The sequence below is a fragment of the Rana temporaria genome, chromosome 1 (genome assembly GCF_905171775.1).
Source record: "Rana temporaria chromosome 1, aRanTem1.1, whole genome shotgun sequence".
In the NCBI taxonomy this organism is placed as follows: Eukaryota; Metazoa; Chordata; class Amphibia; order Anura; family Ranidae; genus Rana; species Rana temporaria.
This window is the reverse complement of record NC_053489.1, coordinates 12,260,566-12,281,564: the sequence shown is the minus strand read 5'-3', so window position 1 is coordinate 12,281,564 and position 20,999 is coordinate 12,260,566. Positions and strand designations below refer to the sequence as shown.

Below are 20,999 nucleotides of genomic sequence, written 5' to 3'. Positions count from 1 at the left end.
CAAAGTGTCCCGAGGTGTCAACAGTCTTCTGACAAGATCAGTCCTGATGATGAGAGAACTTTAACTAGCCCCTGGTGGGCGAGGATAGACCACTGCCAAAGTGTCAAAGGTCTCAGCTTTCCCTGCAATGGAGGAATCAAAGGTCAGCTATACTGGTAGATAGCCATGGTGTACTGGTCAGGAATGGTCCTTCTGTTAAGCGTTCTATAGTCAATACAAAGCCTCAGTGACCCATTCTTCTTCTGTACCACCACTATTGGAGAAGCGCATGGACTCTCGGATGATACCAGCTTTCTTCAATTCTGCCAATTGTTCATGCAAGTCTTCCAAATCCGCTATGGGAATCCGTCGGACTCTCTCTCTGAACGTCTTGTCTTCTTGCAAACGGATCTGGTGTTGAGCGCTCTTTGCACACCCCACATCGAATTCACTCTTTGAGAATGTGGCCTGCCATCTCAAGAGCTGTGTTTTGGCTCTTTCTTTCCATTCCGGGGGGGGGGGGGGTTTCTTCGAATAGAACTCCTCGACAGGGATCTCATCCTTTTCTCCCTCCACCAAATCAGATGGCGAGATTGAGGTAGCTGGATTCACTTGTCTCAGCAACATCCGAGCCGCCATCTTCACTGGCATGGCCGTTATGTTGCGGACACTGACCGATATCCTCCCGTTGCTTCTTTGCAATGCTTTGGTTGAAATCATTTCAGGAATCATCTCCACTCCCATGTCTTCTTTCTGTTTGTCCACTTTAAGGACGATGAAAGGGCCTGGTTGTTTCCAGTTCAGCTTGACAGATGCCGTAAACAGGTCACTTCACCAGGCTGTAATACCTTCTCTCTGGTCCAAATGCCAGATCTTTCCCACTCCTTCAACTGGATCCTTCTGTTCTTGCACTAGGTGCTGAAAGACTTGTCTCAACATGGGGTGCACAATTGTAGTCAAAGTGTCCCGAGGTGTCAACAGTCTTCTGACAAGATCAGTCCTGATGATGAGAGAACTTTAACTAGCCCCTGGTGGGTGAGGACAGACCACTGCCAAAGTGTCAAAGGTCTCAGCTTTCCCTGCAATGGAGGAATCAAAGGTCAGCTATACTGGTATATAGCCATGATAAGGGAAGTTCTGAGTCCCAATGCCCCAAATCTCTAGCTCTTCTAACTTCTGTAATGGCAGGTGTTTGAAGTGCCTGTCATAGAAGTCTCTGTATTTTAGGGACATAACACCCTCAGAGGTCTTCAGCTGAAGCCAGACTGGGTCAGAGCATAAGGACCCCTTTAGGATTTGCTGTATTCTGGCCTGGTCTATGGCAGAAGGAATCATCCCTTTTTTTTAGCACAATCTGGTATAGCATCTTGTTCAGCCGTCTAAAATATTCAGACAGGCATTCACCTTGGCGTTGGAGGGCAAGTTCAAATTGATAGATCAGGTCAGCTGCTTTCTCTGTCCACCCAAACGCCTCCTGTAGCATGGCCAGTCATAAGTCGTACAGGTTGTGTTACTAAATCTCAAGTTCCAAGTTCATACTTACCTGGCAGGGGAGATACCATGATCACTAAGGTGGTTTTCCCAGGGTGAGGCTCAGCCATTGCACTCCGGCTGTGCTGACCCCTGCAATTTCCCCAAATGCGGGAAACTTGACTGCATAAATTGTGGTAGTGGGGGACTGCGTTCGCGCTTTCAAAAAAAAAAATCTCAAGTTCCTCAGCAGCGGCTCCCAGCAAACTCTCACTGATGCGTTGCTTCTTTTGGGGCTCTGGCAGGTCCCACTCTTCTAGGGCCTGCATAGCCTGTTCCATCCAGACTTCATATTCTTCCTCTCCAGTGGGCACAGGCTGTTTTCCAGAGAAGGTCCTCAGCTTCCGGTATCCAGCCCCAGAACACACTGGATTGCCCTTCTGATATTTTGATACAAATTCTCCCATGGCGGTGAAAAATTCCAGCCTGATTATGGCCAGTGGTGACGGGGAGGGAACTTCTTCTGTATTTGATTCGGCTTGACTGGAGCTGGTAGAACCCTCGTCTGGAACCTTCAGGTGAATTCTACAAAGCTCCGTCTTGTTCTCCAATTGCACACTGGCACCTTTGAAGCTTTCAGGGACTCTTTGTTTCCACTCTAATAGTGCATAGGTGCGGGAGGTCCCACAGTCTGTTTTGACAGCAATCACCCACGCCTTCCCGTCCGGAGATAGTGTCCTCACAGCTTGGCTGATTTGTTCCTCAGCCCAGGCCTCCCCTGGGAGTTTGATCACCACGCTTGACTCTAAGCGGGAGCCTTCTTCCTCACACCACTGGATAGCAGTGGCAGGGTCCATTCTGGCGCTTGTAGGGGAGTTGATTGCAGAGAAACGGAAATCCCGGATGTGAGCCCCCACGTGTAGCAATACCCCTGTCATGGATACGCAATGAAGTCTGGCAGCTTACCTGTTTCCATCTGCTCATTAGAGGCCTGACTCTGTTCTGGTTCCCTTTTTTATCACTTCTCCTTCCTGTATGGCCCCACCCAGGCCATCCCAGGAAGTCTATATTAACTGTTGCACTACAGGTCTGTAGTGCTGTTCAACAGTGTTGTTTGCTTAAGTTCCTGTCTGCAGTGTGCTACGATTACCTTCCTGTGTACCGTATTTGGCTCGTCCCTGACTTCTCCTGTTTGCTTGTGCCCTTGACCTTTTGCCTCTCCCTCGGTTACCCTTGTCTGCCTGTTGCCCGGACCTCGGCTTACCTATCGCTACTGTTTGTCCTGCTTGCTGCTTCCCCTCTCTCTCTCCGAGGAGCGTGACCTAGGGGATCCCAGGGGTCGCGACCTGGATCCAGCTGCGGCGAAGGCCATCCTCACCACTAGAGGCTCTGGTGAACACAAAGCTGGGTCTTAGACTCCGGGCCCTGGGCGATCTTGGGTTCATGCTTCCTCTCTGATAGCAGCAGTCGGATATAGGGTTCACTACCCTGTGGTGCATCCCTGACCCCAACGGGGTGCACTTGTCACCTGGCCACAGGTGACCTGACAACCCCTGGAGATGCTGCTTTTGTTTGTTCAGTCCACTACTCTGCCCTTTCGGCACACATATAATTAATGGAATAAGCCTATAATAATTGACAACACAATTCTATTCTTCAAGTTTACTTGGAGCAGAGTAAAGTTTAGATTAATATTAGTCAACCAAGGCCTGTATAAGTAGCCAGGGCTTGGTTGAAACAGTTTAAAAAAACCTGTCAATAACACTATGCAACAAATAAAAAGTAAATAACAATACACACAGATTAAATTGACTCCCCAACCAAGCTATTGATGTATGTAGAATGCTATGGCTAACAGAGGGGTTGCTCTCCCGAGGGGATCCAGGAACAAGGCTTCAGGCCTAGTCCCTCTGTGTCTTTTATAATCTCTCCCACAATCCTCTTGCTCTCTGCAATGCAGCCTGTGGGGTAACACTCCTCTATGTGATCCAAATAAACGGCATCTGTGCACAGTATCCAGATGTGGTATCTTATAGAAGGCAATAGGGTTCCAGGGTAAAGCCCCCTCACCAATCCTATATGCAATCAGCAGTCCTCCACAGAGCGATCGACCGATTCTCCTGACTGCATGGCGTTCAGTCTCTGAGCTGTTGAAACGGTCTTTTCTGTGACATTCCGCGCTGTTGTAGAGCGTCCTTCTGGAGCCACTTAATAGGCTGCAATCCCCCTCGCACACAGCAACAGAAGCAAACTTCTTCTGAGGGGATCCAGGAACAGCGCTTTCTGGCCTAGTCCCTCTGTGTCTTTTATAATCTCTCCCACAATCCTCTTGCTCTCTGCAATGCAGCCTGGGATTTGCAGTCCTGCTCCCCTCACCAGTCAGTCAGGCTGCTTTGTGCTGGACTTCCTATCCCACAGTGCTTTGCTGCTGCCTGATGATTAGCTCTCCTTCTCTTCCAATAGGGAGGTTACTAACAAGCAGTTCTGAATGTCTCTGTGTGTGTTAGGGTGACCACATTTCCAAACTGACATTCAGGGACACACCCCCTCTCTCACCTTCCCCAAAAAAGATGAGGGGGGCGGGGGGAAATGTAGTCTCGGGGTTGATGGGGAATTTGGCAGCGGGTTATTTGTCAGGTGAATGTGCCACTTACCACCAGATGCAGTGCCCTTGCCACCCATAGCCTGCCACCAGATGCAGTGCTTCTGCCACTCCCTCTGCATGAGCCATGTGCGTAGAAGGAAAGGAGTGGCGTCACTATCTGGAGTGCTGCTTCCCGCTGGGTGCCAGAGAAAAAGGAGGTGCCAAGGTGGGTGGGGACAGCAGTGCTGCACTAGGCGCAGGCCTTGCTCCCAGTCTCACTGTCTGAGAGTAAATTGTCACTGGTTGCAAGATGCCAGGCAGCACTGGCCCTAGCAACCAGTTCCGGAAATGTAGTTATCAGTTAGTATGGGGTGGCGGTGTCCTCCATTTCACTTCGGGACATTGTATTGTCCCGGAATGAAGTTGCCCAGGACCCAGGACAAACATGTCAATTGCGGGACAGTCCTGGGAAATCCGGGACACGTGGGCACCCTAGTGTGTGTGTGTGTGTGTGTAAAAAGAGAAAGGGCGGTGAACAAAAAAAACCCATGCAGTTGCTAGCAGGCAGCTCTCCCCCTCATGGATTTCATCAGCCTGGAGAGGTACCTGCTACATACAGTTGCATCAACATGCCCCCCAAACTCCTTCAATACAGAGGTGGCTCTAGGCTTTATGAGGCCTTAGGCAAAACTTGAGGCCCACACTCACGCCCATAATGGGAAAAATTATTCAATCAGGAAAAATGGCTGCAGAAAATACACGGATCTAGCACACAGGTGATCAGCACCACTTCCAGGGCACCCTCCTCACCCATCAGACATATTCAGCCAATGCAAGAGGGGGGAGAGAGAGGGAAGTGAGAAAGAGAGAGGAGTATTAGAGAGATCCGATGACGCCGACATTGGTATTGATCACAGGCAAATTAGGCGGCCGTGAGGCCCCCGTGAGTGCGAGGCTTTAGGCGACCGCCCCATTTGCCTAATTAGAGAGCCGCCTCTGCTTCAACACCACAGGAACTCATTTTACTGATCTACCAATTTTTGTTGTTGAGTTTTGAGGGTGAATTTGGGGTCCAAAAAATGAATTATGAATCACTCATTCACCCCTAAGGCCTCGTACACACGACCGAACAACAATTTTCCGGCGGATTGGACAGGTTTCCAGTGGACGAATGTTTCTTAGCATGCTAAGAAACATGTCCGCTGGAAGCCTGTCCGTCGGACATGTTCGGTCGTCTGTACGTCTTACCGGACATGTCCGCTCGGCCGAAAGCCCTCGAATGCGTCGAAGTGATTCGACGCATGCGTGGAAGCATTGACCTTCCAGGGTCACGCACGTCGCCGCAACGCCGCGGCCACGTCACCGCGTATCCTGTCCGCGCGGATTTCGGTTTGATGGTGTGTACAACCATCAGACCGAAATCTCTGAGCGGACATGTCCAATGAAAACGGTCCGCGGACCGTTTTCATCGGACATGTCCCCTCGTGTGTACGAGGCCTAATGGACATTCACATTCCATCCATTGATGTAAAACATTATTTTTTAACAAAAAAAAACATATTTTTTTGAGAAGTATACTGTATCTTGAAAATGAATAATTCTAACCACTGAAAGTGTACTGGATATAAAAATAAAAGAATAAACCAACTTTATTAGATATAGATGTTATATTTTCAGACTGAAGTTACTATTATTCAGTTCTTTGTTCTGTAGCGTAAATCGGTCTCAGGTGATGTTTCTATTATTGTGTTCTTTGTTCTGTAGTGTAAATCGGTGTCAGGCGATGTGTATAAAGTTCTGGTGATTGTGTCTCCTCCTGGGCAGATCTGCCGGTGACCGAGAGGACCTGCCGTGTGCCATGAAATGTTCTCCTCTCCTCTGTGTCTGTTACCTGCTGATCCTCATCATCCCCGTCACATTCTATGGAGTCGTATTGACCCAGAGCTCAGACTCTCCTTGTAGACTTACTATTCCAACGCCAATGTTTGAGTATGAATATTACCGGGAGGGAGACGTCATTATCGGAGGATTATTCTCTGCTCACATAGAAAGCCAACATAACAAATTTTCTTTTACAAAGAATGCTTTTACTGATTCACCAGGCTGTTCCATCTGTGGACGGTAAGTCTCTTCTTCTCTTTTTTGCTCTCTCTGTATAACTCAACAAAAGGATAATAGAATTCTTTGTTTTCACTGTAATATTTTATGAACATTTACAGCTGTTTCTACTGATGTTTTATATATGTTGCTAGATTTTGATTGCTGTGCCCTTGGGTGGCAATCAACACCCTAAGTAAATATAGTGCCACATCCTTAGTTAATGTTTACAAGATATGGTAGAAAAGATGGACTTTGTAGGCAATATATATATATATATGTATATATGTTCTCATGATTTGGTTACAGTCTGTGTGGCACCAATATACAATGATTACATTTGTCTTCCATCATATGTTGTCTTCAGGTCATGCTGGGATGTCTGATAAATAATCATGTCATGTATGTAGTTATGGCTCCTGCAGACTAAAACTCGAGATCATTCCATCCTAGAGAGAGAGAAGTGTGTTGTTATGTATTAGCTTGTGTGTATGATCTTCTATTTATCAGGGCAGCTCACAGCATAGCAAAAAGCCACCCTGGGGAAAACGTAGGGATATACACTATATTACCAAAAGTATTGGGACACCTGCCTTTACACACACACATGATAAAAATGGAAAAAATATACTGCGCTGTGAAATGTTAATACAAAAATAGCAACCAGCACGGCTGTAGACAAAACACACACATGAACCTTAATGGCATGTACAGTCCCTTGAAAAAAGTATTCTAGCCAGATTCAGAGAAGGTTACGCCGGCGTATCAGTAGATACGCCGTCGTAACTCTGAATCTGCGCCGTCGTAAATTTAGGTGTATTCTCAAATAGAGATACACTTAAATCTAGCTAATATATGACCTCCTACGCTGTCGTATCTTAGCTGTCTATTTATGCTGGCCGCTAGGGGCGTGTACGCCGATTTACGCCTAGAATGCGTAAATCAGCGAGATACGCCTATTCACGAACGTACGCTTGCCCGTCGCAGTAAAAATACGCCGTTTACGTAAGACATATATAAGCCGGCGTAAAGATAAAGCTGATCTCTAGGTGGCGCAGCCCATGCAAAGTATGGACATCGCGGAACAGGCGTATCTTTTTACGTCGTTTTGCGTAAGTCGTACGCGAATAGGGCTGTGCGTAAGTTACGTTCACGTCGTAGGCAGTGTTCGACGTATCTTAGGCATTCTATCCGACGCATGCGCACTGGGATACGTCCACAGACGGTGCATGCGCCGTACGATCAAAACGTCAATTACGTGGGGTCATGCCTTATTAACATAAAACACGCCCACCTCTTCACAATTTGAATTAGGCACGCTTACGCCGGCACATTTACGCTACGCCGCTGTAACTTAGGACGCAAGTGCTTTGTGAATACAGCACTTGCCTCTCTGACTTACGGCGGCGTAGCGTATATGCGATACACTACGCCTGCCTAACGTTAGGCTCTCATACCTGAATCTGGCTATTCATGTCCTTTGAAATGTTCCACATTTTCTCATGTTACAACCAAAAACGTAAATGTATTTTATTGAGATTTTTTGTGATAGATAAAGTGGCACATAATTGTGAAGTGGAAGGAAAATGATATATGTTTTTAAAATTTTACAAATAAATATGTGAAAAGTGTGGGGGGGTACATTTGTATGGCGCCCCCCGGAGTCAACACTTTGTAGAACCCCCTTTCTATGCAATTACAGCTGCAAGTCTTTTTGGGGGTGTCTCTACCAGCTTTGCACATCTAGGGCCAGATCCACGTAGCGGATCGTAATTTTCGGCAGGCGTATCGTATTAACGATACGCCACCGCAACTTTGAGAGGCAAGTGCTGTATTCACAAAGCACTTGCCTCTAAAGTTACGGTGGCGTAGCGTAAATCTGGCGGCGTAATTCAAATGTGGAAGATGTGGGCGTGTTTTATGTTAATTTAACTTGACCTGATGTAAAAGACGTTTTTTCTGAACGGCGCATGCGCCGTCCGTGGGGGTATGCCAGTGCGCATTCTCGAAATTAACCCGCGACAAGCCGATGCTTACGACGTGAACATCATTCTACGCAAAGCCATATTCGCGAACGACTTACGCAAATGACATTACATTTTCAAAATTCGACGCGGGAACGACGTCCATACTTAACATAGGATACGCCTCATATAGCAGGGGTAACTATACGCCGAAAAAAGCCTTACGGACGTACGTTCGTGGATCGCCGTATCTAGCTAATTTGCATACTCAACGCGGAAATCAACGGAAACGCCACCTAGCGGCCAGTGTAAATATGCACCTTAGATCCGAAGGCGTACTAAGACGTACACCAGTCGGATCTAGCACAGCTTCAGGCGTATCTTGTTTTGTGGATACAAAACAAAGATACGCCGGAGCAAACTAGAAGTTACGGGGCGTATTAATTGATACGCCAGCGTAACTCCTTTGTGGATCTGGCCCCTAGAGAGGGACATTTCTGCCCATTCTTCTTTGTAAAATATCTCAAGCTCTGTCAGATTGGATTTCACAGATTCTCAATGGGATTTAGGTCTGGACTGTGACTGGGCCATTCTAACACATGAATATGCTTTGATCTAAACCATTCCATTGTAGCTCTGGCTGTATGTTTAGGGTTGTTGTCCTGCTGCAAGGTGAACCGCCACCCCGGTCTCAAGTCTTTTGCAGACTCTTATGCCGCGTAGACACGATCATTTTTCGGCATGAAAAAAAACTTAGTTTTTAAAAATGTAATTTAAAATCATTGTGTGTGGGCTGCACATAATTTTTCAGTTTCTAAAAAACGACAAAAAAAAAATTCGAACATGCTGCATTTTTTAACGTTGTTTTAAAAAATTTTGTTTTTCGGGTTGTAAAAAATGGTCGTGTGTGGGCTAAAATTACGTTTTAAACCTGCGCATGCTCAGAAGAAAGTTATGAGACGGGAGCGCTCGTTCTGGTAAAACTACCGTTCACAATGGAGTAAGCACATTCATCACGCTGTAACAGACAAAAAAGCGCAAATCGTCTTTTACTCACAAGGAATCAGCTAAAGCAGCCCAAAGGCGAATAGAACTTCCCCTTTAGAGTGCCGTTGTACGTGTTGTACGTCACTGCGCTATGTTCATCATTTCTTAAAAATGATGGTGTGTGGGCAACATCGTTTTTAATGTTGGAAAAACGTTGTTTTTTGGACATGCTGAAAAACAAAGTTTTCTTTCATGCCGAAAAATGATTGTGTGTGTATGCGGCATAATGCCGCTCACACAAGAAAACTCAGATGTGAGATTTTGGTCGGAAAATCCGACCGTGTGTAGACTCCATCAGACTTTTTCTGTTGCAAATATATTATAGTATTTGCGACAGAAAAAATTTGAGAGCTGGTTCTCAATTTTTCCCGACAAGAAAAGTTATTGTCGGAAATTTAAATCGTCTGTATGCAATTCCGACGCACAAAAAAAAACATGCATGCTCGGAATCAAGTCAACGCATTGAACTTCATTTTTCTCGGCTCGTCGTACGTCTTGTACGTCACCTCGTTCCTAGACATGTGCACACTGAAATATTTTGTTTTCGTAATTTCGTTTTCGTCCGAAAAATACATTTACTTAGTTACTCCCGAAATTCGTTTTTATTTATTTTGTTTTTCATAAAAAAAAAATGCATTCGTCCGAAAATCTAAATTAAGGTCGAATCTGTCATTGAAGGCTTATGGTGTCTGTCGAATGTTCTAAGAAGAAGAAGAAGAAAAAAAAAAGAAGATTCGACAGAATCTTTAAAAAAATATATATATATATTTCGACTCTTCATGTCTCTCTATGTCGAATCTTTTCTCTCTATGTTGAATCTTTTCTCTTTATGTAGAATAATATTGGACTAATAGGCCCCGTACACACGGCCGAGGAACTCGACGTGCCAAACACGTCGAGTTCCTCGTCGAGTTCAGGGATGAAGCCGCCGAGGAGCTCGGCGGGCCGCCTTCTCCCATAGAACAACGAGAAAATAGAGAACATGTTCTCTATTTTCTCGACGAGTTCCTCGGCGGCTCCATCGGGCCAAAAGTGTACAGACGACAGAGTTTCTCGGCAGAATCCGGGTTTGACCGAGTTTCTCGGTGAATTCTGCCGAGAAACTCTGTCGTGTGTACGAGGCCATAGAGTTAAGGTTAGGCACAATTAAGGTCGAATCTGTCATTGAAGGCTTATGGTGTCTGTCGAATGTTCTAAGAAGAAAAAAAAAGGATTCAACAGAATCTTTAAAAAAATAAATAAAAATTGAATCTTCATGTCTCTCTATGTCAAATCTTCATGTCTCTCTATGTCGAATCTTCATGTCTCTCTCTGTCGAATCTTCATGTCTCTCTATGTCGAATCTTCATGTCTCTCTATGTCGAATCTTCATGTCTCTCTATGTCGAATCTTCATGTCTCTCTATGTCGAATCTTCATGTCTCTCTATGTCGAATCTTTATGTCTCTCTATGTCGAATCTTTATGTCTCTCTATGTCGAATCTTCATGTCTCTCTATGTCGACTCTCTATGTCGAATCTTTTCTCTCTATATCGACTCTTCTTCATGTCCCTATGTCGAAACTTTTCTCTCTATGTCGAATCTTTTCTCTCTATGTCAAATCTTTTCTCTCTATATCGACTCTTCTTCATGTCTCTATGTCAAATCTTTTCTCTCTATGTCGAATCTTTTCTCTTTATGTAGAATAATATTGGACTAATAGAGTTAAGGTTAGGCACAATTAAGGTTGAATCTGTCATTGAAGGCTTATGGTGTCTGTCGAATGTTCTAAGACGAAGAAGAGGAAGAAGAAGAAGAAAAAAAAAGATTCAACAGAATCTTTAAAAAAAAAAAAAAATGAATCTTCATGTCTCTCTATGTCGAATCTTCATGTCTCTCTGTGTCGAATCTTCACGTCTCTCTATGTCGAATCTTCATGTCTCTCTATGTCGAATATTTATGTCTCTCTATGTCGAATCTTCATGTCTCGCTATGTCGAATCTTTTGTCTCTATGTCGAATCTTTTCTCTAATTGGACTAATAGAGTTAAGGCTAGGCACATTCGACCGCAACGAAAACAAAAATAAAGCATTTTTTTTTATGTCGGATCTTTCGGTTTTCGTTTTCTGTGCTTTCATTATCGTTTAATAAAACGATAACGAAAATACCTGAAATTCGGATGAAAATGGGACGAAAACGAATGCACATGTCTACTCGTTCTTGACGGTCAGAATTTTGCGTGACCGTGTGTATGCAACACAAGTTTGAGCCAACATTCCATCGGAAAAAAATCCACGGTTTTCTTGTCGGAATTTACGATCATAACAGGTTTTCTTCTACACTGATAAAAAAGATTCTGTTGGCTTGTAATTTTAACATAAAAATGTTATAATTTTCAAAATAAAAATAAATGTTAATTAATTTATTTTGATATTTTAAGTACCTTACTTAAGTTCCATTAGTTCTTAAAACACACATTGTACATTTACAAAAATAATGTATAATATTTAGTAATCTAGACAAAAAACTTTTAAGGTATTTGCATTTCCATATTCTAATTGAGTTACATTTACCGTATTTATCGGGGTATTGCGCGCTCCGGCGTATAGCGCGCACCCCTAATGTTGACCCGCATTCCTGTAAAAAAAAACATTTTAGTACTTACAGTTTTGGTGTCTTGCGCGGCGTCCAACGGCGGCCTTGTCGGGTCCGCCGTCCGTCTGCGGCTTCGGTGGTGTCCTCCTCGTCGGGTCCGGCGTCCTTCTGCTGCCATCGTAGTGTCCTCCCTGCTCGATCCCCGCTTCCCGCGCTGAGTTTGAACCACTGCGCCGGCATATACCGAGCGCAGTACACTCGGGTATAGTCGGGCAGGCTCGGCTCCTCTCGCGGTCACGTACTGTATGTCCAGGACGTGACCGCGAGAGGAGCCGAGCCTGCCCGACTATACCCGAGTGTACTGCGCTCGGTATATGCCGGCGCAGTGGTTCAAACTCGGTGAAGGAAGCGGGTATCGGCATATATCGCGCACCCATGATTTTGCCCTGATTTTCAGGGCAAAAAAAGTGCGCGGTATACGCCGATAAATATGGTACCTAAAAAAAAAATCTTTCCATTTGACTGAAATTGCGGGACACCAATGTTTGCCAAACGTGCAACCGCACGAGTTTTAATGCGAAAAAGGTTTTATGCCTATTGTGGGGTCACCAGTACGGTAGGTCAGATCAGACACCAGTACAGACAAATCGGACACTTTTGACACATTTTTGGGACCAATGGCATTTATACAGCAATCTGTGTTATAAAAATTCACTGATTACTGTAAAAATGTCACTGGCAGGGAAGGGGGTTAACACTAAGGCCGGGTACTAACGAGCAAACATGTACAATGAAACCGGTCCATCAAACCGTTTTCACCGTACATGTCTGCCAGAGGGCTTCTGTACGATGGCTGTACTAACCATCGTACAGAAGTCCGCGCGCAAACAATACGCGGGGCGTGTCCGCGTCGTCGACGCGGCGATGGCGCGGCGACGTGGGCGGGCCTGCCATTTAAAGGCTTCCACGCATGCGTCAAAGTCATTCGACGCATGCGAGGGACGGCGGGCGCTCGGACATGTACGGTAGGTCTGTACAGACGACCATACATGTCCGAGCGGGCAGGATTCCAGCGGACGGTTTTAAAACACGTCCAGGAATATTTGTCTGCTGGGAAAAGGCCCGGCGGGAAAATGTTTGCTGGAATTCGGCCCGCTCGCGCCTACACACGACCAAACATGGATGCTGAAACTGGTCCGCGGACCAGTTTCAGCATACATGTTTGGTTGTGTGTACGGGGCCTAAGGGGCGATCAAGGCGTTAAATGTGTTCCCTAATGTGTTTTCTAACTGTAGAAGGGATGGGACTGACTAGGAGAAGAGACTGATCGGTGTTCATAAATAATATGAACACACGATCAGTCTCCTCGCCCCAGAGAGAACCGGGATGTGAACCCGTTCTCGCTCTGTAATGAGCAATCACTGGTGCCCGGCAGTCATCGCGACCACCGGGCACTCGCATCAAATCCGGGGACACGCATCGGGCACGCGCGCCCCCGGAGGCGTCTTAAAGAGCCAACGTACAGCTACGACGGCTTTCGCACGGGGGCCAGCCTGCTGCAGTATAACTGTGGCGGCTTGTCGGGAAGCGGTTAATAATTAATCTTGGAAAAAACGTGGTATAATCCACCTGGATACACTAAGTAGTTGTGGTGATATGTACAATGTTACTAACACATGTCAAAGTTGCAAAATTGTGTTTGGGTGATAGCATTTGTTTTACCCTCTGTCACAAAGGGGTAAAATGTGGGCAAATGACATTGCTGTTTTACGTTTTTTAACCACTTAAGGGTCGGCTCACGTACATATACGTCATCACTTTATAGATGAATATCTCGGTAACGGCAGCAGCTGCTGCCACAACCAAGATATTCATCCTATCCGTGTCCGGTCCTGTAAACGATAACGGTGGTCTCCGCGGCGGATTCACCGCAAGATCACAGTTATCGGCTGCGGGAGAGAGCCCCCCTCTGGCGGCGCCCGATCGGGTCCTTTTTGCAGATTGCCGTGGATACAAGTGAGGGGAAGATGGCCCCCACCCATATCAGGGCGGAAGCGACGTCAAAACGTCACTTCCGCCCCATGCGTCTTAAAGGCACATTTTTTTGTTGTCATTTTTTCAAATGACAATTTTTTTCTTATTATTGCATTTTAGTGAAAATATGAGATGTGACGTCTTTTTGACCCCCAGATCTCATATTTAAGAGGACCTGTCATGCTTTTTTCTATTACAAGGGATGTTTACATTCCTTGTAATAGGAATAAAAGTGACCCATTTTTTTTTTAAATCATGTAAAAATAAATAAAATCAATTAAAATAAATAAGAAAACTATTTTGTTTTTTTTTAAAGCGCCCCATCCCGACGAGCTCGCGCGCAGAAGCGAACACATACGTGAGTAGCGCCCGCATATGAAAGCGGTGTTCAAACCGCACAAGTGAGGTATCGCAGCGATCGTTAGAGCAAGAGCAATAATTCTAGCCCTATACCTCCTCTGTAACTCAAAAGATGCAACCCATAGAATTTTTTAAACGTCGCCTATGGAGATTTTTAAGGGTAAAAGTTTGACGCCATACCACAAGCCGGCGCAACTTTTGAAGCGTGAAATGTTGGGTATCATTTTACTCGACGTAACATTATCTTTCACAGTATAAAAAAAAAATTGGCTAACTTCACTCTAGTCTTATTTTTTAATTAATAAAAGTGAATTTTTTCCAAAAAAAGTGCGCTTGTAAGACCGCTGCGCAAATACGGTGTGACAAAAAGTATTGCAATGACCGCTATTTTATTCTCTAGGGTGTTAGAAAAAATATATATAATGTTTGGGGGTTCTAAGTAATTTTATAGCAAAAAAAAACCTGTTTTAAACTTGCAAACACCGAGTCTGAAAAACAGGCAAGGTCCTTAAGTGGTAGAAGCTGGCAAACAGATCTCAGATCTCAGATATTCTTTTGATTTTTTTTTTGATAGAAGCCGGAAATTAAATGTCATTTGCCAGCAATTTTAAACGCGTTGTTCCTTTGTAAATGTGAGGCCGCGTACACACGGTCGGTCAAAACCGATGAGAATGGACCGAAGTTTAGTTTCATCGGTCCAAACCGTCCGTGTGTACGGCCCAACGGACTTTTGTCCTTCGGACCAAAATTTTAAAACTTGCTTTAAAATCGAACCGCTGGACCGCTGACCGATCGGTCCAAACCAAGTACACAAAAGCATCGGTTCAAAACCTGCGCATGCTCAGAATCAAGTCGACGCATGCTTGGAAGCATTGAACTTTGTTTTTTTCAGCACGTCGTGTGTTTTACGTCACCGCGTTCTGAACCGATCGGATTTTGAACTGATGGTGTGTACGCACATCAGACCATCAGGCCACTTCAGCGGTGAACCGATGGAAACGGTCCGTCGGACCATTCTCATCAGATGAACCGGTCGTGTGTACGCGGCCTCAATGTTAGCCGTAGAGCTTTGTGTACATCACAGATATGCATTTCTTCAAGGGCAGGATTAGGGCACCCCCCCGAAATTTTATTTTAAGGAATTGGTCATTTTTTATGTTTCACAATTACTACTGGCTGAAATTACTTTTTACATTTGGTTTTGCAGTGTTTGCTCCCTCTATCCTATTTATACACCGCTTAACTATTAGTTCTTATTGTTATTTTGACCCATTACTGGAGGATGTTTGAGTGGTTTAAGATTCTGTGTTCCGTGAGGAGTGGAGCACAACATTTTCTTTGGGTACTCAGCTGGCTCTAGTGGCAGCTGGTCCATAGGGGGCACAGGGGCGCCACCCTCCTAATCTCCATGTGCCCGGCCCCTAATCTCCATGCATGGATTTCAATGTTTTTTTTTGTTTCTTAAAGCACATGATTAGAGTCTAAGGCCCCATACACACGGGAGGATTTATCCGCGGATACGGTCCAGCGGACCGTTTCCACGGATAAATCCTCTCGAGGATTTCCGCGGATTTCTATGCGATGGCGTGTACACACCATCGCATTGAAATCCACGCCGAAATCCTCTGGCGATGACGTGTCGCGCCGTCGCCGCGATTATGACGCGGCGACGTGCGCGACGCTGTCATATAAGGAATTCCACGCATGCGTCGAATCATTACGACGCATGCAGGGGATCCCTTCAGATGGATGGATCCGGTGAGTCTGTACAGACCAGCGGATCCATCCGTTGGGATGGACTCCAGCAGATGGATATGTTCTGCATGTCAGCAAATATTCGATCTGCTGGAATCCATCCCAGGGGAGATATATACGCGGAAACAGATCCGCTGGCGTGTACACACCATAGGATCTATCCGCTGAAACCCATTTGCTGGGATTTATCTGCGGATGGATTCTATGGTGTGTACGGGGCCTGAGGCTCTAACTGGCTTCAAAAAGGGTGGGGTCACGGTGCCCCAAGTCCACCCACTTGTGTGACAATAGCAAATTAACATTCGCTATTGTCTTCCGGCTTCTCCTCCTGGCCAATCAGGAAAAGCTCTTCCAGAACATCCTCTGCTCCAGTGACTGGTCGGGCTCGGTGTCCTCCCATCACCTGGCCCAAGCCAGGTTCTTCTATCTGGGCACAAGGTAAAAAGGAAGGAGTTTGGGACTTTAAATGAGGTGCATATGTGGTGCATCTCCATCCCTGGTTCGGAAAATTAGAAAACGGGAAATATGGGACTTTAGATGAGGCTGCAGACATGGTGCGGGTAAAAAAGGTACATATTTATTGATCATATAAATGCATAGCATACATCAAAATCAGAAGACATGTAAAAGGAACGATCATTTCAAATAAATGTCATTTCATAATACTTGCCACACACATAAAAATGTGCATGTGCAGTAAAAGCAACAAGGATACAGCAGTGCATAGCCAGGTGCCACATGATAATCTGTGTTGATTGGTAGATACATTAAATGAATGTGCATATGTACAGATGTCATATTGACAGCAATAGCGAAGAGGATAAAAATACAATAACCAGTAAAAAACATGGAGAGTACAGTTGATCAAAGCGGATAATGCAATGAAATTATATGTTACATCCATAATAGCCCGACACGTTTCGTGCAAATAGAACACTCTTCAGGGGCGGATGCTTGGAGTATCTAAAAAACATATATGATATAATAAAGTAAAATGAATTGATATAATAGGTGATCATAGTAGGTTAAAGATGGAACAGAGATGTCCACCTTGGGTACTCACATGGAATCTTAGGTAAGTGGATGCGGTAGGTATGAAGCCAAGGCCAAAACGGTAGGTCGGCCACGGGAGCTGAGGTGACATGCAGCGCACACCGGCTGGGGGCACATGTGCACATGCAGGGCCAGATTCACGTATCTGGGCGCATCTTTGTGCGGGCGTAGCGTATCCTATTTACGCTACGCTGCCGCAACTTAGACAGGCAAGTGCAGTATTCACAAAGCACTTGCTCCGTAAGTTGCGGCGGCGTAGCGTAAATTGGCCGGCGTAAGCCCGCCTAATTCAAAGTAGGCTGGTAGGGGGTGTGTTGTATGGAAATAAATCGTGACCCCACGTAAATGACGCGCCTAACGAACGGCGCATGCGCGCGCATGCTCAATATCACGTCAAATTTTCTCCCTAAGTTACGCCGGCTCAATGCTTAGTCGACGTGAACGTAACCTACGCCCATCCCCATTCACGTACGACTTGCGCAAATGACGTAAAATACGAAGCTGTTCCGACGTTTCTGACGTCCATACCTTAACATGACTTACCCCTGCTTTATGAGGGGTAAAGTTACGCCGGTCGTACGCCTTACGTAAACAGCGTATATAAGTACGTTTGTGAATCGGCGTATCTAGCTCATTTGCATATTTATAATTGGAACTTCGAATGCGTCCAGCGTAACTATGCGCCTACGATACGCCGGCGTAGGCAAGTTACGTCGGACGGCTGAAGCCATGTTTTTGGACGTAACTCGCTTTGTGAATCGGCGTAAAGAGGCAACGGCGCACATTTGAAATTACGGCGGCGTATCTGGAGATACGCCGGCGTACATCCTTTCTGAATCCGACCCGCACATTTTTATGTGTGTGGCAAGTATTATGAAATGACATTTATTTGAAATGATCGTTCCTTTTACATGTCTTCTGATTTTGATGTATGCTAGGCATCTATAAATATGTACCTTTTTTTACCCGCACCATGTCTGCAGCCTCATCTAAAGTCCCATATTTCCGTTTATAATTTTTCTATCTGGGCACCAGGTCCAGTGCTTCTCCTGAGCTGGGAGCCCGGGGACTGGCCTGATACAGGCACTACAAATACTTCCCTATCCATCCCTTCCTCCAGGGAACTGAGCCCAGCAATGTCCCCAGCAACCGGACCCACCGGACAGATACTGAGCTGAGGCTGCACCGACTGCCCGGGGAGCAGGAGAATGAGGACCCCGATGTCTACCCAGAGCTACTGGACATGACCAGGCGCATGTGGACCTTCCACAACTGGCCGCAACACACTGGGTCCAGCCCAAAGCAACTAGCTGCTGCTGGATTCTTCTATACCGGTATGTACTGGGGGGACTGGGATCATACCCCACCATAGGCCCTATCACGGGTAATTGACCGATCGACCGGGGGATGTTTGTTGGCCGCCCCCCTCCCCAAAAAAAAAATTGAGCACCCGCCGCCACTTGCTGGCTCCTTAACTCTTTCAGTCCCCCAGAAGTTTCCTGCCAGCTTTGGGAAGAAGCTTGTTGAAAGGTGACCTGAGCTTGGATTAGTTGTGTTAGGGCCTGAGCTATGGCATCCACTGGAACTGAGGCTTTAGCTTCAGAGTTTCCTTCATCATCCGATGCCATCAGGGCAAGGTAAGTAGGAACCATTAGCTTGTTCCTTTTAAGCATTTTGGGCCTCAGCCCCAGTCAGAGTGTCCTTCTCCTGAATAGTCTTTAACAGTTTGGAGTATGTTACTGGGCCATTTAGGTCTCTAACCCAAAGCATCAGCACAATAGGGTCAAGAGGTTGAGCCCCTTTCTGCAATTGCTCCCAAAGAGCTTCACTGACATTGATGCTTTCACGCCTCCTTGCACTATCACCTGGTAAAGGATATTGTCCAGCCTTATAACATAGTTGGACAGCTTTACCCTCTCATTTGTAAGTGTGCTCAAACAGGTATGGACTCAGTTCTGGACTTTTCAGAAACAGTGTGCCAGGTTTGTCTCGTTTTAACTTCTAAAAAATGTCTGAAGCCGGGGTTCACAAGCTCTAAACCATCCTCTGTCTCTTCACAGTATCATTCCTCCACCATCTGGATGGCCTGATCGATCAAGGTGTTAAAGTCATGTTCTCAAGAGGGTGTAGGGGTATTACCAGAAAATAATCTCCATTTCTGATAACCATGACTGGTAGTAGATAGGGTTCCTTAGTAGAGACTCTATGAGCTTTCTAAGTTTGGTCAGATTGGTGGTCTGCAGTCCCTTAGAAGCAGCAGCTGAAGTAGCCACATTTGTATCAAGCGAGGCCCTCCCTGAACAGTTTGGCCCTAGTTGACCGCACCATATGAGTTCATCAAGGCAGACATTTTTTCCTTGGCGTGTGCGGAACCCCTTGCTTCCATTCAGTCATAACTAGGGATGAGACGAACACCCCCCTGTTCGGTTCGCACCAGAACCTGCGAACACACCAAATGTTCGTGTGAACTTTAGAACCCTGTTAAAGTCAATGGGACTCGAACATTTGAAATCTAAAGTGCTAATTTTAAAGACTAATATGCAAGTTATTGTCCTAAAAAGTGTTTGGGGACCTGGGTCCTGCCCCAGGGGACATGTATCATTGCAAAAAAAAGTTTTAAAAACGGCAGTTTTTTCGGGAGCAGTGAATTTAATAATGCTAAAATTGAAACTATAAAAGTGAAATATTTCTTTAAAGCGGGGGTTCACCCTTAGAGGGCACTTTTTCCCCTTAGCTTCCTGCTCGTTTTCTCTAGGGGAATCGGCTATTTGTATTAAAATATGTGCAGTACTTACCCGTTTTCGAGCTGCATCTTCTTCCGTCGCTTCCGGGTATGGGCTTCGGGAATGGGCGTTCCTTCTTGATTGACAGTCTTCCGAGAGGCTTCCGACGGTCGCATCCATCGCGTCATGATTTTCAGAAAGAAGCCGAACGTCGGTGCGCAGGCGCAGTATAGAGCCACACCGACGTTCGGCTTCTTTCGGCTACGAGTGACGCGATGGATGCGACCGTCAGAAGCCTCTCGGAAGAATGTCAATCAAGAAGGAACGCCCGCTCCCGAAGACCCATACCCGGAAGCGACGGAAGAAGATGCAGCTCGAAAACGGGTAAGTACGGCTCATATTTTAATACAAATAGCCGATTCCCCTAGACCGAACGAGCAGGAATCTAGGGGAAGAAATTTTTTTTTTTTAGAAATGGGTGAACTCCCGCTTTAAATTTCGTACCTAGGGGGGGGTGTAAAGTAAGCATGTGAAAAAGCGCACGTTTCCCGTACTTAGAACTGTCCCTGCACAAAGTGTAATTTCTCAAAGAAAAAAGTCATTTTAAACCGGACTTGCGGCTATAATGAATTGTCGGCTCCCGGCAATTCAGAGAGAATTTATTCATTAAAAAAAAAAGTGTGGGGGTCCCCCCAAATTCAATTACCAGGCCCTTTAGGTCTGGTATGGATATTAAGGGGAACCCCGCCATCAATTTAAAAAAAAAAATGGTGTGGAGTTCCCCCAAAAATCCACACCAGACCCCTTATCTGAGCACATACTGTAACCTGGCTGGCCGCAGAAAAGGGAGGGGGACAGAGTGCGGCCCCCCCTCTCCTGAACCGTATCAGGCCACATGCCCTCAACATGGGGAGGATGTCCCCATGTTGATGGGGACAAGGGCCTCATCCCCACAACCCTTGCCCGGTGGTTGTGGGGGTCTGCGGGCAGGGGGCTTATCAGAATCTGGAAGACCCCTTTAACAAAGGGGACTCCCAGATCCTGCCCCCCCTATGTGAATTAGTAATGGGGTACATTGTACCCCTACCATTTCACAAAGGAAGTGTAAATAGTTGTAAAACACACACACACACACACACACCATAGAAAAAAGTCCTTAATTAATAATAAAAAAATAAATAAAAAATCCAGCGGTGGTAATCCACTCGGTCCCGGCTCCCCACTCCAACGTGATGGATGATCTCCTCTCCGGTCCAGCGATGAGAAGATTGTCCGGGATCCAGAGCGCAGCATCGCCGGCCGCCTCCCTCCGCCGGACACAGCCCGGCGAAAGTGACGCGGCTGAAGCTGTGTCATTTCT

At 45.9% G+C, this 20,999-nt stretch overlaps 1 protein-coding gene and 1 non-coding gene across 2 annotated transcripts in view; both read left to right on the top strand.

Annotated features, from left to right (window-relative positions):
* The first annotated feature begins 1,514 nt into the window (after window positions 1-1,514).
* LOC120925601 lies at window positions 1,515-1,674 on the top strand. The gene has a single exon (XR_005746848.1). It is a non-coding gene; the product is annotated as a U1 spliceosomal RNA (small nuclear RNA).
* A 4,194-nt stretch (window positions 1,675-5,868) lies between these two features.
* LOC120932520 (vomeronasal type-2 receptor 26-like) overlaps window positions 5,869-20,999 on the top strand; it is a 73,745-nt gene continuing 58,614 nt past the window's right edge. The window contains exon 1 of the mRNA XM_040345381.1: window positions 5,869-6,154. Coding sequence (XP_040201315.1) covers window positions 5,892-6,154 — 263 coding nt within the window. The 5' untranslated portion in view covers window positions 5,869-5,891. The remainder of the gene's footprint in view (window positions 6,155-20,999) is intronic.